The sequence below is a fragment of the Heptranchias perlo genome, chromosome 27 (genome assembly GCF_035084215.1).
Source record: "Heptranchias perlo isolate sHepPer1 chromosome 27, sHepPer1.hap1, whole genome shotgun sequence".
NCBI classification, from domain to species: domain Eukaryota; kingdom Metazoa; phylum Chordata; class Chondrichthyes; order Hexanchiformes; family Hexanchidae; genus Heptranchias; species Heptranchias perlo.
In genome coordinates this window covers 32,989,513-33,005,840 of record NC_090351.1, presented here as the reverse complement: position 1 = coordinate 33,005,840, position 16,328 = coordinate 32,989,513, and the positions used below count along the sequence as shown (strand labels likewise).

Below are 16,328 nucleotides of genomic sequence, written 5' to 3'. Positions count from 1 at the left end.
TAAGTCTGCTCACAACAGAACATCAAGGCTTCTGGATTCACTCTTCAAACCAGTTGTAAACAAAAACCACAAGAGAACTAACTTGGGATGCCCTCCATTATTTTGCCCCAAGTGATGAAAAGAATTTTTTTTGGAAGTTTCTATGTGCTTGTGACAGCAATCAATTAAAAAAAAGCAGGATCACAGGCATCAAATCTGCAGGCATTGCTAACAAGGTAGCAGTGTGCGGTACCAGGACATATGAATAGTGACAGATTCTTACAGACCGTTGGCCATTTCTAGCCAGATGAAGACTCAAATTGAAACTTTAAAAAACCACACACACACATATAGATAAAAATTTGAATTAATGCTAGGATCTAGTTACTGGTTGATAAATACTACTCTGATAATGTCCCAGGTATCAATCTTTTTCAACAGTTACAGAAATAAAAACACAAAATTAAAACTCAGTTCTTAAGTACTCCTTCACATGGTTTTCACGAAGAAAAGCAGATACTCCAGCTTAACCACCTCTGCTTCCTAGCACTGGGTTTATTTTCACACTTATCAGCAGTCAGCCAAAATGAATGTTTCTGCAGTTTTTGAACAATGTATTATTACAACTGCTCATAAATCAAGTCTGAAAATAAACTGAACAAATGGAGCCCAGTGTTAGGCTGTGAATGCACTTCAGGAAGATTCCAGGTTTGATTCTTTGTCTGCGGTGAGTTAATTAATCTCAACCAATAGGAGCACAATAACAGTCTTGGGTCTCCATAGTTTAGGAAGAGCGGGGGTGGGCGGAAAGAAATGAAATCAGTGAGGGGCTCCTGCCCCAATCACTATCCATTAACCATTACTGGAGAGTGCACGTGGACATTGGCTGATGACAGCATCAGGCTCGACTCTAACGTCCTTCACGACCAAACAGTCTGCAATACAAGTGCCTGAGCTTAGCTTAGACACAACAAATGAATTCTCAGCTAACGTATCAGTACCTGTAGAACCGTACCCAGCATAAGTCACCACCTTCAGAATAGGAAGGCAAGAAAGGAGATAAAGTTGAGGGCATGGCAGCAAGAGGTTGTGGGGGGGGGGGGGGGGGCGGGGGGGTGGGTGCGGGGAGGAGGAAAGAGAAGAACACTATAAAATTGGAAGTAGATACATACCTGGGACACATCTACAGATAAGTACTTACGATTCAGGAGTACTTACTATAATTACCTTCTTTAAAATAGAAGTTGTTTGGAGACTGGATTTATCCTTTAAGCAGCAATTCCAGGAACCCAGAAAGAAGAAAAAAATGCTGCGTTGCCAAAAATTATTATACACACACAAAGTTATGAGTATGAATGATTTTTGTCATTTGACTAACTTCTTTGAAAACATTACATTTAAATGCAATTATACTTGGGTACCTGTCCTGAAGGACACCCACATGGCTAGCTTTTAATTGCCACCTGCAGAAAATTGATTATATTCCTACCCAACGGTTACAAAACATTGTCTGAAGCAGCAATGTAAAATAAGGCCGATGATGCAGTATAGCTCTGGTATGGATTTTTCATAAACCACCAACAGTAAGCTGAAACGACAGCCTGCGACCTGCCCCCAATTACAGCCAACTGTTCCCCTGCATGTCTTCATCATTGTTCAATTACTGTGGACTATTACAGTTTTGAATAGGAACTCTGTGCAGCAGTGCAAATCGGTAGCATCAATGTGCACAATTACGGAACACACACTGGATCCCTGCTTAATTATCAAACTTAGCACTTAAAGAACATAAGTGCGGGCAAACGAAAAAGAGTCTCGTCACTAGATTGTTCTTAAACACCCCTACCAGCTAAAAGTGGCACTGGCAAAGACAATGGGAGCTCCACCCTCACAGTTACAGGTGTACGGCCATAAAAAGTCAGAATTAAGAGTATCTATCCATTTGATAGTCCTTATGATAGCTTAATGTAAATTATCTCCTTATACTCGCACTATCTTTTATAGTGGAATTGTTCCTTCTCTTCCTCCTCCGCCCACCTGATAGCTCTAGAAGGAGATTTATCTTATGGTGTTAGACTGAGTCAGAGACCAAGGAAGTCCCAGGTTAGATCAGTGGGACATGCTGAGTTAATGATCATCGGCCACGTCAACATATGGGCGCCGCAATAGCCCTCAGTATGGGAAAGGGATGAGGGATAGCTGCCAGAAGTTTTCCGCTCCATGACTGCCCAGACTGCACGTGCATGAGTGCAGGGCAAAGACGATGTTAAGCTTTGCTGTGGTGGACTCACGCAGGCTCCTGGCTCATGCATGAAGAATGGAATGGCTAACTGGGCAAAGGTGAAGAGAATCATAGAATCGTTACAGCACAGAAGGAGGTCATTCAGCCCATCAAGCCTGTGCCAGCTCTTTGTAAGAGCAATGCAGTTAGTCCCATTCCCCCGTAGCCCTGCAAATATTTTCCCTCAAGTATTTATCCAATTCCTTTTTGAAAGCCATGAATGAATCTGCTTCCACCATCCTTTCAGGCAGCGCATTCCAGATCATAACTACTCGCTGCATAAAAAAAGTTTTTCCTCATGTCGCCTTTGGTTCTTTTGCCAATCACCTTAAATCTATGACCTCTGGTTCTTGACCCTTCCATCAATGGCAACAGTTTCTCTTTATTTACTTTATCTAAACCAGTCATGATTTTGAACACTTCCAGCAAATCTCCTCTCAACCTTCTCTGCTCCAAGGAGAACAACCTCAGCTTCTTCAGTCTATCCATGTAATTGAAGTCCCTCATCCCTGGAAACATTCTAGTAAATCTTTTCTGCACCCTCTCTAAGGCCTTCACATTCTTCCTAAAGTGCAGTGCCCAGAATTGGGCACAATACTCCAGTTGTGGCCAAACCAGTGTTTTATAAAGGTTCAACATAACTTCCTTGCTTTTGTACTCTTACGCCTCTATTTGTAAAGCCCAGGATCCCGTATGCTTTTTTAACCACTTTCTCAACCTGTCCTGCCACCTTCAAGCAAAATTAAAAAGATAGTGAAACTGTAGTTCTGAGACTAGAGTTTTTAAACTGCCCAGATGTCTTGATTTTTAGGGTTAAACCATTGAGCCTTAGAAACCACATAGATCCCAGCTGTGATCCTTCAATCTGCGTGGAGTTTGTTGATTTTGGCTAGCAGGACAATTGGCTTCAGCATCCTTTGATCTAGGCACAGGAATAAAATCAGAGAGGGTTCCTGCTCCTGATAACTATCCAGTAAGTCTCTATTGGAAGGTGCATGTCAGGTGAGGGCAGGATTAAGGTTAACTACAGTCAGGGTAAAGCTTTTACAACAGACAATTCTGGGCTAAGCCTTCTATTAATTAACCTTGCTCTAAATAGAAGATTTTATTTTTGTATAATAAGCTGTTGCCTGTACAGTATAAATAAATCATACTATCAATTCAGACACCATGGAAAGTGACCTGCCATAAAAACTTTTGCATGCCTGCTTAGCCCAATCTGAACTTCACAAGAACCATAACTGGCAGGCATTCAACGACACAACCCACTGCAGCCCTTTCCCCAGATTTTTGAGATATCCTTTTCGCTTTCGACTTTAGTTCCTCCCTCCTTTCTTGGTAGTGCTCAAATCACCGTCATCAATATCAATCTCTATCACAACCCATTTCCTCCTCATCTTATAACACAAGATATAACTTACCTTCAGCTACTTTCCTGGGCTTTTTGGGTGTTCTTTTCTCTTTCTTCTCTGCTTTAGTCTTTTTTCCTTTTTTGCCCTTTTTCTTGGAAGCCTCATATTCACTGTCACCATGGTCCAAGTCTTCCTCACTTCCCATGTCCTCATCTGGAAGTAAATTACAGAATATTCTTACAAAAGCAAAATGGACTGATGATCATTTCAGGAACTACACCCACAGAAGGTTCATGACAGCCAGGCATAGAATACTATATCAGGTAATCTAAAACTGAAACTGAGACAATGTCTCAGCCTAGTTGCTAAATAGAGCACAAATCAATGGTGATTATTAGTTTTGCAGTGGTAGGTGGAGGGAAGGGAGAAGGTAAAAAGTAAAGGCACAGCGAAGATTGACAGAACACATTCTGCCCTGCAGCGACGCCTCTGTCGAAGTTCACAGGCCAAAACAATCCACTAATAGCTGAGCACGACGGCAGGAACAATTCATTTCTAAACTAACCAAGCTAGAACCATCAATCTGGGCAAGTGGCCTACGTCTGTACATCAACCAATATTCTTCCTCCTCTTGACCACCAGGAGGCGTGATACCACTCCACGATGATACCGCCATTCCATCCCCACCCTTGCTGCAGCCTCTGCCCTGTGCTGCTGATCTGGAATCAAGCAGAGTAGGGAAAATAAAACCTTGCATCTCTTCACTCTGTATTAGTGTTCCAAGATGCACCACAGCCATTTTGTCGATTTCAAAAATCAGGTTAAATCACTCAGCCTGTACAAGCCGCAAGACCCACCCACTAGACTTGAAAATAGTACGAGAAACACAGAAAAACAACAGCATGCAGAGACACAATCACCCACAAACATAAATCGCATATATACGTAAAAAGGAATAAAAACAAGATTAAAAAGGGGGGAAAAAATGTAACCACTAGCACAGAAAACTGCTAGTCGTGTGCTATTTTGCGACCATTTAACATTTATAATTCACTTCCATGATTTCCCAATGATCTTCAAACAAAAAAATCTTGTAGCAAATCCCTGTAAGTTGTACTGTGCTTGAATTTCAAGTAAAGAGAGGCACGAGAGTTCAGATCTAGTCTGTGGCTACAAAACAGCAGTCACCTAGCATAAACTTACCACTATGTTTTGGCTCAAAACATCTTTTGTAAAAATTATACACTCAAGATTTCAGATTGAAGTGTTTCCCCATTGCTAAACTTCTACAGACTAGAAATTACTACCTGCGAGAATTCTGTATTGAAATGAGGTAAGCGGCTGACAGTCAGGAAACTGCAATCAACAATTTGAGAGCTAGATGAAAAAGTCACATCTCATTTTATCTCTCCTATTGCCAGCTTCTTTAATTTAATTTTAAATGGTTTATTTTTCTTTGAGTTCCTTAGGTTTTGCTGTTAAAAACCACCAGCTGAGAATGACAGACCTCCTTAGTTTGACATTAATGTTGTTCCTTTGATTGGATGGTAGGATAGTAGAGTGTTCAAAGGCTTCCTTTTCCCTACAAAAGTCCCATCACCAGCTGATCAGATTCATTATAACAACATGTAGGCATATTAACCTCCAGGAGTAATCAAAACCTACAAATGCAGAGCTATGAGACAACTACACTTACATTAGGTTGCTTCCTTCGGTCTGACCTTTAACCTGTACCATACAGTTTAATGTAAACCCACCAGGTGAATGGGATGTCTCCTTCTTGGACAATGCAATGGCAGCCTTCAGGTCCTTCTCATACAACTTGTCGTCCGATTCCTCACTGCCAAATAAATGAGAATACATGCCAATACAAAAGATTTCTTGCATACATACACTACACAATTAGATATAAATACCTGCAGCTTTTCTCAATTTTGACAATGGTGCATCACATCAACAAAACAAATCCCTGGTTCTGGTAATGAACCCATGATGAATGGGGTTTCAAACTGCCAATGCCTAATTGCTACGAGTTCATGAAATCCACCTATTCAACTTGAAAATAGTCTCTTGTGTGGCCATTAAGGTCAACGGTGAACAGCTAAGAGGCCAGCCAAAATACTGATACCGTCATCTTGCTTTCTGGAGTTGAATTTAAGCTTGTGACTCATATCAGAGTCAATATGTTTACTAACAGCACTGCTGCCCAACACGAAGAAACCACAAACCATGGCATGCCACTTTCTATACCTGAAAAAAATCTGACCTGGAGTCAGAAATTAAAGGCAGAGTCTTCTACACCAAGCTAAGAACCCACACGATGCGATCCTTCTGAAATCTATAAAAAAAACTTACAAGATAATTCTTTAAAACCAAAACATGGAAATTGTAGGAGTTTCCATAAATGTTACCTTTCATCGCGTGCATTTTTTGCAGACTTTCGTTTATTTTTTCCTTCCCTGGGAGATGCTCGTGCTCTCTTAGCTGGAGGGGGTGAATCTCTTCCATAAGCTTCATCTGCAAGCAGAGATTCTGGTTAATATTGCTATTTTCCCAATTCCTTACACCAACTATGACAAACAGAATGATGTAGTTTACCAGGCTGGGGGAGAAGGAGAAAATTCTATTATTCAAGACCATGAGACAACACTTGTGGGAGAGTCCAAAACTATGGGTCATAAATAGAAGATAGTCACTAATAAATCCATAAAGAATTCAGCAGAAACTTCTTTAGCCAGAAAGTGGTTAGAATGTAGAACTCGCTATCACATGGAGTAGTTGTGGCGAATAAAATAGATGCATTTAAGGGGAAGCTAGATGAAGTACACGAGGGAGAAAGGAATAGAAGGATATGCAGATACGGTGAGATGAAGCTCGTGTGGAGCATAAAACACCGGCATAGACCAGTTGGGCCAAATGGCCTGTTTCTCTGCTGTAAATTCTATGTAATACCCAAAGACTGCTGGCCAGTGCAAAACAACTGGGGTTCAGATCCAATTAGTTCCTACCCAAAACATTTTATGAATATGCCACAGAAGCAAATACAGTAAAAATGATACATGGATAGAAACGATGCATTCAGAAAGCAAACCTGTTCAGGCGGCAACAACAAACCGCCATAATGAGATTGCTTGTTGCATCGCTGGTTTTACTTTTCATAGTCACTCGCTATTCTGACAGCATCCCTGTGTTTTTTTTAATTTTTAAAAATAAGTACCTAATGGTGCATGGAGATGGGAACTGCTACAGATCAATATTAGCAGCTCAGTCTTACAGAACCTACTAGTTACACAGAGTTCCAGAAATAGTTAAGAATTACCAGAAAAGCAAACAAACAAAGGGATTGAGTGTAAGAGGGGGTCAGATATGAAGATAAATTAATTTGATGCAGGACATTAACAAGTGGGAAGAGAGAGCAACTGGGAATAGAGTTGCAGTCAGTTGACAGGCTAACGAAAATGGGTTGAATCAAATACATGATTGCATTACTGTAAACCACTCACGTGAGCAAGTTAAACCACAATCAGTAGAACCCCACAATCACACCAAGGATTTTTATTTTGTGACTGTGCTGTCATTAAACAACACTGTTCACAAGCAAGGATTAACAATTACATCCTAATCAGTGCAGTAGTCCCAACAGGTACAATGCACTTAATACCTGTGAGGATAAGGAAAAAGACTGTGGGAAGGACAGCCAGAATGCTGACCAAGGCACCCTGGAGCAGGAGGCTGTCCAAGGGAAGGAAGTGCAGAGTACATAGGAGGTAATTATAGGAGATTCAATAATTAGAGGGATAGATACGATTCTTTGCAGTCAGGATCGAGAGTCCCGAAGCGTGTGTTGCCCATCCAGCGCCAGGGTAAGGGACATCTCGAAACGGCTGGAAAAGAATCTGGAAAGAGAGGGGGAGGGTCCAGTTGTTGTGATCCACGTCGGAACCAACATAGGAAAGAATGGAGAGGAGGTCCTGCTAAGGGATTATCAGGAGTTAGGAGCTAAATTGAAAAGCAGGACCTCCAGGGTAGTAATCTCTGGACTATTACCTGAGCCATGTGCGAATTGGCATAGGGACAAACAGATCAGGAAAGTAAACACGTGGCTGAACGATTGGTGTGGGGAAAAGGGGTTCCTTTTCATGGGACACTGGCACCAGGAAGGAGCTGTACTAGGACAGGAAGGAGCTGTACCATTGGGACAGGCTGCACCTGAACCTGGCTGGGGCTATGTCCTAGCAGAAAGGATAAATAGGGTGGTTAGTAAGACTTTGAACCGATAAACTGTTTGGGGGGGGGGGGGGGGCGGAAAGAGCTCAGACAAAAATATTAGTGAAAAAAGATAAAACATGATAAGAAAAGGGGGCCAGAGAAAAGTCCAGACCAGAGTCAAGAAACCATAAATACTCCAGCTCCGGGAAACAACAAAATAACTGAAATAAACACAGCGGGAGTGATAAATAAGAAAAATGACAAGGTAAAAAGTGTAAAAGTAAAAGGAACAACTACTAAAGACGATTTAAACTGCATGTACAGCAATGTACACAGTGCTCGAAATAAAACAGAGGAATTGAAGGCAATAATTCGAAGCAAGGAACCAGGTGTAGTAGGAATAACAAACATGGTTACATAAGGAACAGGACTGGCAATTAAATATTACAAGTTATAACTTAATCATAAAAGATAGGGAAGGAAGGAGGGAGGGGGTTGGAGTAGATGTACTAATTAGGGATAACAATGGCAGTAGAAAAAAGGGACACAATTAACAGAAGGATAGAAACAGAATTGACATGGATTGAAATGAAAGATACGGGATCGATCACGTTAATAGAGGAAAGAGGTAGGGAAAGAAATATGTAACTAAATATGTGAAATGAGTGACAGGCGTGGAATAATAATCATGGGAGATTTTAACTACCCCCAAATAAACTGGCAAGAAGAGGTAGGTAAAGGGGTGCAGGGAATGGGATTTTTTTTTTTTACTATGTGCGCAGGACTCATTTCTTACCCAGCATATAAGAAGCCCAAGAGAGGAAGCACTGCTGGATCCAGTAATGGCAAATCAACCAGAACAGATAAGAGAAGCGTAGGGGAACATCTAAGCAATAGCAATCACAACATAAGGTTCAAGATAAAGATTGAGAAGGGCATAAGAAAGACAAAGACCAAAGTAATAAATTGGAAAGAAAGCTGATTTTGAGGGGATGAGAATAGAACTAGGAAAAATAAACTGGAAAATTTACTGACAAACGAAGAACACACACACCAGTGGGAAACATTTAAAACAATGATCAATGGAGTCCAGGAGAAATGTATCCCACTAAAAAGAACAAACTAGCCAGTAATGACACACCATGGATGAATAAAGAAATAAGGGCAAAATTGAAACTAAAGAAAAAGGCATGCACACTAAGTACATAGACAACAAAGGAGAGGATGACGAAAGGGAATACAAAAAGGTTGGAAAAGAAGTCAAAAAAACAATTAGGAAGGCAAAAATACCCACAAAATTAAATTATCAAGGATTATCAAAAAAAAATCAAGTATTCTACAGACACATAAATAACAAAAGAAAAATCAGGATAGGGATTGGGCCACTAATGGATACCCACAATAAATTCACAAGCAATGACAGCGAAGTAGCAGAAATATTAAATAATTACTTCGCTTCAGTATTTACCAGGGAGACAAACATGGTGGGTATGACATTAGGAGAGATCAAAAAAGATCAAGACATTTAAGATAGAAAGGGGGGAGATAATTGATAAACTAATCAAACTTAGAGAGGATAAAACCCCTGGTCTGGATGGATTGCATCGATGCATATTAAAAATTAGGGAAGAGATAGCAGGTGCACTATTATATGTGTATAAAAATTCATTAGAAAAGGGAATAGTGCCAGAGGATTGGCGGACAGCTAATGCGATCCCTAGATTTAAAAAGGGAGAAAGAACATGTCCAGGGAACTATAGGCCAATTAGCTTAACGCCGGTGAAAGGAAAGATAATGGAATTCCTACTCAAAAGATATAATAAAGAAACATCTAGAAACCAAAAATATAATAAAGAATAGTCAGCACGGATTTCAAAAGGGAAGGTCAAACTTATTGAATTCTTTGAAGAAGTAACAAAGTATAGACATGGGCAGTGCAGTAGATGTAATATATTTGAATTTTCAAAAGGCCTTCGCTAAGGTACCGCATAGTAGACTCATGACTACTGTCAGAACAGGTGGAGTCAGGGGACAGGTAGCAGAATGGATAGCAAGCTGACTACAAAACAGAAAACAGGAGTAGCAGTTAAAGATAGTTACTCAAACTGGCAAAAAGGTAGGAAGTGGTGTGCCACAAGGATCGGTGCTGGGACGACTGTTGTCGACCATATAGACCAAAGAGTTGGACTCGGGAATCGGAAGTACAATCTGAAAATTTGTGGACGACACCAAATTGGGGGGCATAGTTAACACAAAGGAGGAATGTGACAAAATACAGAAAGACATTAATGTTATTTGAAGAATGGGTGTGCAATTAGCAAATTAATTTCAATATAGCTAAGTGTGAGGTGGTACATTTTGGTAGGAATAATAAGGCCACATACTCCTTGGAAAATAAGAGTCCAAACATGGCAGAGCAGCAGAGGAATTTTGGGTTAGAGGTACACAAATCACTAAAAGTAGCGACACAGATTAATAAGCCCATATAAAAAGCAAACCAAGTACTCGGGTTCATTTCCAGAGGGATAGAATTGAAAAGCAGAGAAGTTAAGCTAAACTTGTACAGAACCTTGGTTATACCACATCTAGAGAACTGCAAACAGTTCTGGTCTCCACACTATAAAAAGGATATAGAGGCACTGGAGAAGGTGCAAAGAAGATTTACTAGAATGATACCAGAAATGAGAGGTTATACCTATCAGGAAAGATTGAGTAGGCTGGGGCTCTTTTCTCCAGAAAAAAGACTGAGGGGTGACCTGATAGAGACCTTAAGATTATGAAAGGGTTTGATAGAGTAGACATAGAGAAGACATTTCCACTTGCAGGGGAGACCAGAACTAGGGGCCATAAATAAGGTCGTCACTAATAAATCCAATAGGGAATTCAGGAGAAACCTCTTTACCCAGAGAGTAGCAAGAACATGGAACTCGCTACCACGAGGAGTAGTTTAGGCGACTAGCATAGATGCAATTAAGGAGAAGCTAGATAAACACATGGGAGAAGGGAATGGGAGGACATGTTATTAGGGTTAGATGAAGAAGGGTGGGAGGAGGCGCAGGTGGAGTATAAAGAAATGGCATGGACCTGTTGGGCCGAATGACCTGTTTCTAAGCTGCAGATTCTGACCAATTTCCGCTTTTTACCTCTCCACTCGAAGGCATTGATTCCAGTTAGGGTATGATTCAAGCAGGTAGAAAAGTCCCTTGTAACCTCACTAAGTTATCACACTTGATGTACAAGTCAGGACAATAAGTACTGGCAGGCTATTCAACCACAAGAGGATCTCCTAACCAAACATGATCCTGTCCTTGCACGACACCCACATATATACACTACCAACAAGGTAACTGGATAGCAGTCAGAATGAAGGATCCTGACCAATTTTTCCCTCCTAGCTCATGGACTGGAAGTCAACTGTTACTGTCAGCACAATCCGGTCGAGATCAGCTAACATGGTAAAAACCAGGAATCCAACCAGAAAACCTCTTAGCCTATGTGGTTCAATGAGTAAACACATCATGTACTAAGCCACTAGTGCAGCTCAAATTAGAAATCAATGCATAATACAAGATAACACAAAGTAGTTCAGATGTGAAAACCCGTCGAAGTCCCAAGATGTATTACTGCCTTGAATCAAAACACTCACACCAGATGAAAAGACTTACCAGAAGAAATTTAGATGCTTACACCAATCGAGCTGGACAGTAATAAAGTAGATCAAAATAAGCATGCATATGTTTGATCTGAACAGAAGTTTATATAAATACACAATCTCAGAGCTCCGCTAGTAAAATATTAAATTGATTGAAGAAAATGACAAATAGGGTAGGCAATATCCCATACAGATACTTTTTTGCCAGTGCTATTTTGAAAGCAGTTCATCATTAATCTTCATTCCACTTAGTTGCTTTTACTGCCATTGATGGAAAGCCCAGTCAAACACAACACTCACATAACTATAAGGTAAAGATTGCTTTAAAAAAGACATTTGGAACGATCACAACTGCTATTGGCCCAGAAGACCACCAAATAAAAAAAAATCACACGGTCATATGATTACTACTGGCCAACACAATATTCATTTAAAAAAAAAACTTAAGCATGTAGGTGAATATTACAAGGATCTATGGTAGTACTCTTACATATGTCAGAATGTTGTGGGTTAAAGCCTAGTGACTTGAGTGTTTAACCTAGTCTGACACTTTAATGTGAGGGAGTGCTGCATTGTCACAGGTGCAATCTTTCAGATGAAATGGTACACTGCCTGTTCGGGTGTTATGTAATTAAAAACCCATGGCACTATTCAAGAAGGGCAGGGGAGTTCGCCTGATATCTTGGCCAACATTTATTCCTCAACCAATACCACTAAAAATAGATTTGCTAATTTATCTCATTGCTGTTTGTGGGACCTTGCTGTGTGCAAATTGGCTACTGTGTTTTACTACATTACAACAGTAATTACGCCAAGTACTTTGGGGCATCCAGAGGACGAGAGGCATTATATAAATGCAAGTTATTTCTTTACCAATAAAATCACATTTACAGTAATTCACATGGGAATTGTAAGCTACAGAATTTTAGTTTGCTCTTCCAGATTGTCAAGCAACGCATGTATGTAAGAGGTAAGCACCAATGAACAAGTCAGCCAGACAAACTAACTTCTTGCCACATCAAACATTTTGTGCAGAAATTTGCTTTTAAAAACCTATTACTCCAATTACCCAAATTACTCCATTACTATAAAAAGATCAGCTTCACACAGAGATGCAAAATCAACTTAACATTGGACATATTTGCATTCTTTGACCCTCAAGCTCCTCTGGGCAATTTCAGTTACAAATTTTCCTTAAAGAAAATTGAACAGAAAAACGCCCCTCGCAGAAGTTATGTTCACTGGCTAATGTGGAGCTCAGCCATACAAACCAAGATGCTCTTGAGTTCTACTACCAGTCTCTATGGTTATTTACAGCAGGGGGAAGGGGTAGTAAGAGCACCATTTATTTGCCTGTGTCAATGGGCTGGGGGAGGGGCAGAAAAAAGAGGGGGAAAAGAAAACAAAAGTTTCCTGCACACAATCCTGTCCTGGAAAATACATACATGGATATCAAATGAAAACAGGACTGTGCTTGGCTGTGACACTCCCTATTGAGTAGACTGCACCATGAAAACATATTATAATATGAATCAGCACCCTCAGGAAATTAGGGGCGAAAATGCTTTTTTGAATTCACAAGACAAGCTACTTAAAATTACCTGATTTCATGCATAGTACATACCATCAGAGTCTTCAAACTGTGAGTAGTCAATGACCTTCCTATTCCTGAGAAAAATAATGGAAAACATTAGTTACTGCAAGTCCACTTACTACCGAAATGGTTAGAATTGTGGAGGAATGTTAAGATTAAAGTTACATTTTTGAAACATTAATAATTGCACAAACTGCCACCAATAGAAACAGACAATAACACTAGATTTATGCAAGATCCAATTCTGGTAGGCTCATACTTCCTAGCTCTCTAATGCGTAATGGTGTTGCATAGGAACAGGTCAATGCCCTTCTCACATGGGGGCGGCAGGAATTGGTATTGGAGATGAGAAGAAGAGTAAACGTGAAAAGGAAACTGCTGACAGTTTAAATTCAAAATTCTTTGGTCAACCTCTTGTTTTGCATGTTGAATTATAACAATTCTACACAAGAACATAAGAAATAGGAATAGGAGTAAGCCATATGGCCCCTCGAGCCTGCTCCGCCATTCAATAAGATCACAGAAAGATAACATGCAGGTGCAGCAAGCAATAAGGAAGGCAAATGGTATGTTAGCCATCTTCGACTTCAACTCAAATTTCCTGCCTTAACCCCATATCCCTCCATTTCCTTAGTGTCCAAAAATCTGTCGATCTCAATCTTGAATATACTCAACGACTGAACATCCACAGCCTTCTGAGGTAGAGAATTCTAAAGATTCATAACCCTTTGAATGAAGAAATTTCTCATCTTGGTCCTAAATGTCCGACCCCTTCTCTTAAAACTATGACCCCTAGCTCTAGACTCTCCAGCTAGGGAAAAACAGCCTCTTAGCATCTACCCTGTCCAGTCCTCTAAGAATTTTATACATTTCAATGAGATCACCTCTCATTCTTCTAAACTCAAGAATATAGGCCCATTCCACTCAACCTCTCCTCATAGGACAATCCTCTCACCCCAGGAATCAATCCAGTGAACCTTTGTTGCTTCCCCACCTAAGTATATCCTTCCTTAGGTAAGACTACCAAAATTGTACACAGTACTCCAGGTGTGGTCTCACCAGAGCCCTACGTAAATTGCAGCAAAACCTCTTTACTCATACTCCAACCCCCTTGCAATAAAGGCTAACATACTATTTGCCTTCCTAATTGCTTGCTGTACCTGCATGTTATCTTTCTGTGATTCGTGTACAAGGACACCCAATCCCTCCGACTACCAACATTTCTTAGTCTCGCACCTTTTAAAAAATATTCTGCTTTTCTATTCATCCTACCAAAGTGGATAATTTCACATTTCCCCACATTATATTTCGTCTGCCACCTTCCTGCCCGCTCACGTAACCTATATCCCTATGTCTATATCCCATTGCAGCCTCTCTGCGTCCTCCTCACAGCTTACTTTCCCCACCTAGCTTTGTATCGTTAGCAAACTTGGATACATGACACTCGGTCCCCTCATCTAAGTCATTGATATATATTGTAAACAGCTGAAGCCCAAGCACTGATCCTTGCGGCACCCCACTAGTGACATCCTGCCAACTCGAAAATGACCCGTTTATTCCTACTCTGTTTTCTGCCCGTTAACCAATCCTCAATCCATGCTAATATATTACTCCCAATCCCATGAGCCCTAATCTTGTGTGGCACCTTATCGAATGCCTTTTGAAAATCTAAATATACTACATCCACTGGTTCCTCCATAGCTATACTACTAGTTACATCCTCAAAAATTCTAATAGCCACTTGTCAAGCTAGCCACTTGGAATGCCCAAAAGTATGACCTAAAAAGATTATCCTGACAAAAATTAAAACATTACTGCCAGATTACTAAAAGTAACATTGATAACTTTTTCTCTCAAAATGAGCTATTCTGAACCCTGCATCTGGAACTATGGTTGTACATCTCCCCTAACAGCCTCTGCTCATTTCCAATCAGACAAGACTACAGGTACAAATTTAATTTACTTTAGTCAGAACAAAAGTCTGCCATAATTACACATCCTCAGGAACCTTGTTAAGTGTACCAGTGATTTCCATCACTTGACTTAAAAGACTTAAGTTTCCTATTTACTTCACAAGAGATCCAGAACAGCCGCCTCTGGAATGCAGTCACAGCATGAGCCCATTTGTTCCTCCAACTTCCCAGAAACCACATGTGTTTTACAGGACACAATTCAAAATGGAGACGTAGATACTGATTTTGCTTAATCTTGCATGCAAGAAACTCCCAGTTAAGAGTTAAAAATCCCACAAATGTTATTTAAAATATATGCATATATATTGTATTTGTATATTACTACGATCCACATCAAATTGGAAGAAAACATCTAAAGTGTTATCATGGTATCAATTCCCTTAATGAATATAAAAGCGATTAAACTCAAATGATATGATCAAACAATTTTATTTGGATTACATTAGATCTGGCTGTTTGATCAACTGGGAGCAGAAAAACCCTGTACTATACAATTAGGGTTTAGATTGTGGGAGGAGTAGTTTATGATTTTAATCCAGGGATGAAAAATGAACGCTGTAATAATGTCTGCACATTGCCTGAAACTGCAAGCGGAAAAAAAAACACTTGGGGAGATTGCCACAGCACACAAAACGCAGACGCTATGGGGTGGGTGGGGGGACACTTTGTGCCATTTTTGCAGCGCAGTCCCGCTTTAAGAAGACAATATCTGCGCGAAATTAAAAAAAAAATCGCAATGCATCTCCACTGAATAGACATCAATTTAAATGTACTACATACGAACCTGACAGGTCTCGACATCTCTTCGGCGGGAACGAAAGGTTTTTTTTTCTCCCCAAAGAATAAAACCAGAGAAAATTTTCTCCCCCGTTTTCTTTTTATCCCCCCTCTCTCTCTCTCTCTCCCCCTCACTTCCTCTCGTTTCCCCCTCCCCAGAAAAAATAATAATAATTTAAAAACAAAACAAAAAATTTGCAAAAAAAAAGGGTAGTAGGCCTTAGGCTTCGGCGCACGCAAAGGCTAAAACGGACTAGAACCAACTGCAACCCCCCCCCTCTTTCTTTCTTTTTTTTAAAAAACCATATAAAATAAAAAAAAAACGAAGCGAAAGGGGGGGAAAAATCCACGTTTATAAGCCACGGGTTCGAACGTGGTTTTTTTGTTTAAAAAATAAAGAGAAATTTGACTGAATTCCCTCAGTAATGGGAATGGGCACTGGAGATAAAAGAGCAAAATACTTCCAGGGCAACCTAACTTGCTCGCCTCCAGGTCCCGCCCCGCCCCTTTT

General features: G+C 40.3%; 1 protein-coding gene across 1 annotated transcript in view; it reads right to left on the bottom strand.

Annotated features, from left to right (window-relative positions):
* The window catches only part of nucks1a (nuclear casein kinase and cyclin-dependent kinase substrate 1a), a 32,132-nt gene extending 16,199 nt beyond the window's left edge, over positions 1-15,933 (bottom strand). The window contains exons 1-5 of the mRNA XM_068007599.1: positions 15,825-15,933; positions 13,098-13,141; positions 6,024-6,129; positions 5,370-5,452; positions 3,682-3,825 (exon numbers count right to left, since the gene is read on the bottom strand). Of these exons, the coding sequence (XP_067863700.1) occupies positions 3,682-3,825; positions 5,370-5,452; positions 6,024-6,129; positions 13,098-13,141; positions 15,825-15,841 (394 nt within the window). The 5' untranslated portion in view covers positions 15,842-15,933. The remainder of the gene's footprint in view (positions 1-3,681; positions 3,826-5,369; positions 5,453-6,023; positions 6,130-13,097; positions 13,142-15,824) is intronic.
* Between the last annotated feature and the right edge of the window lie 395 nt (positions 15,934-16,328).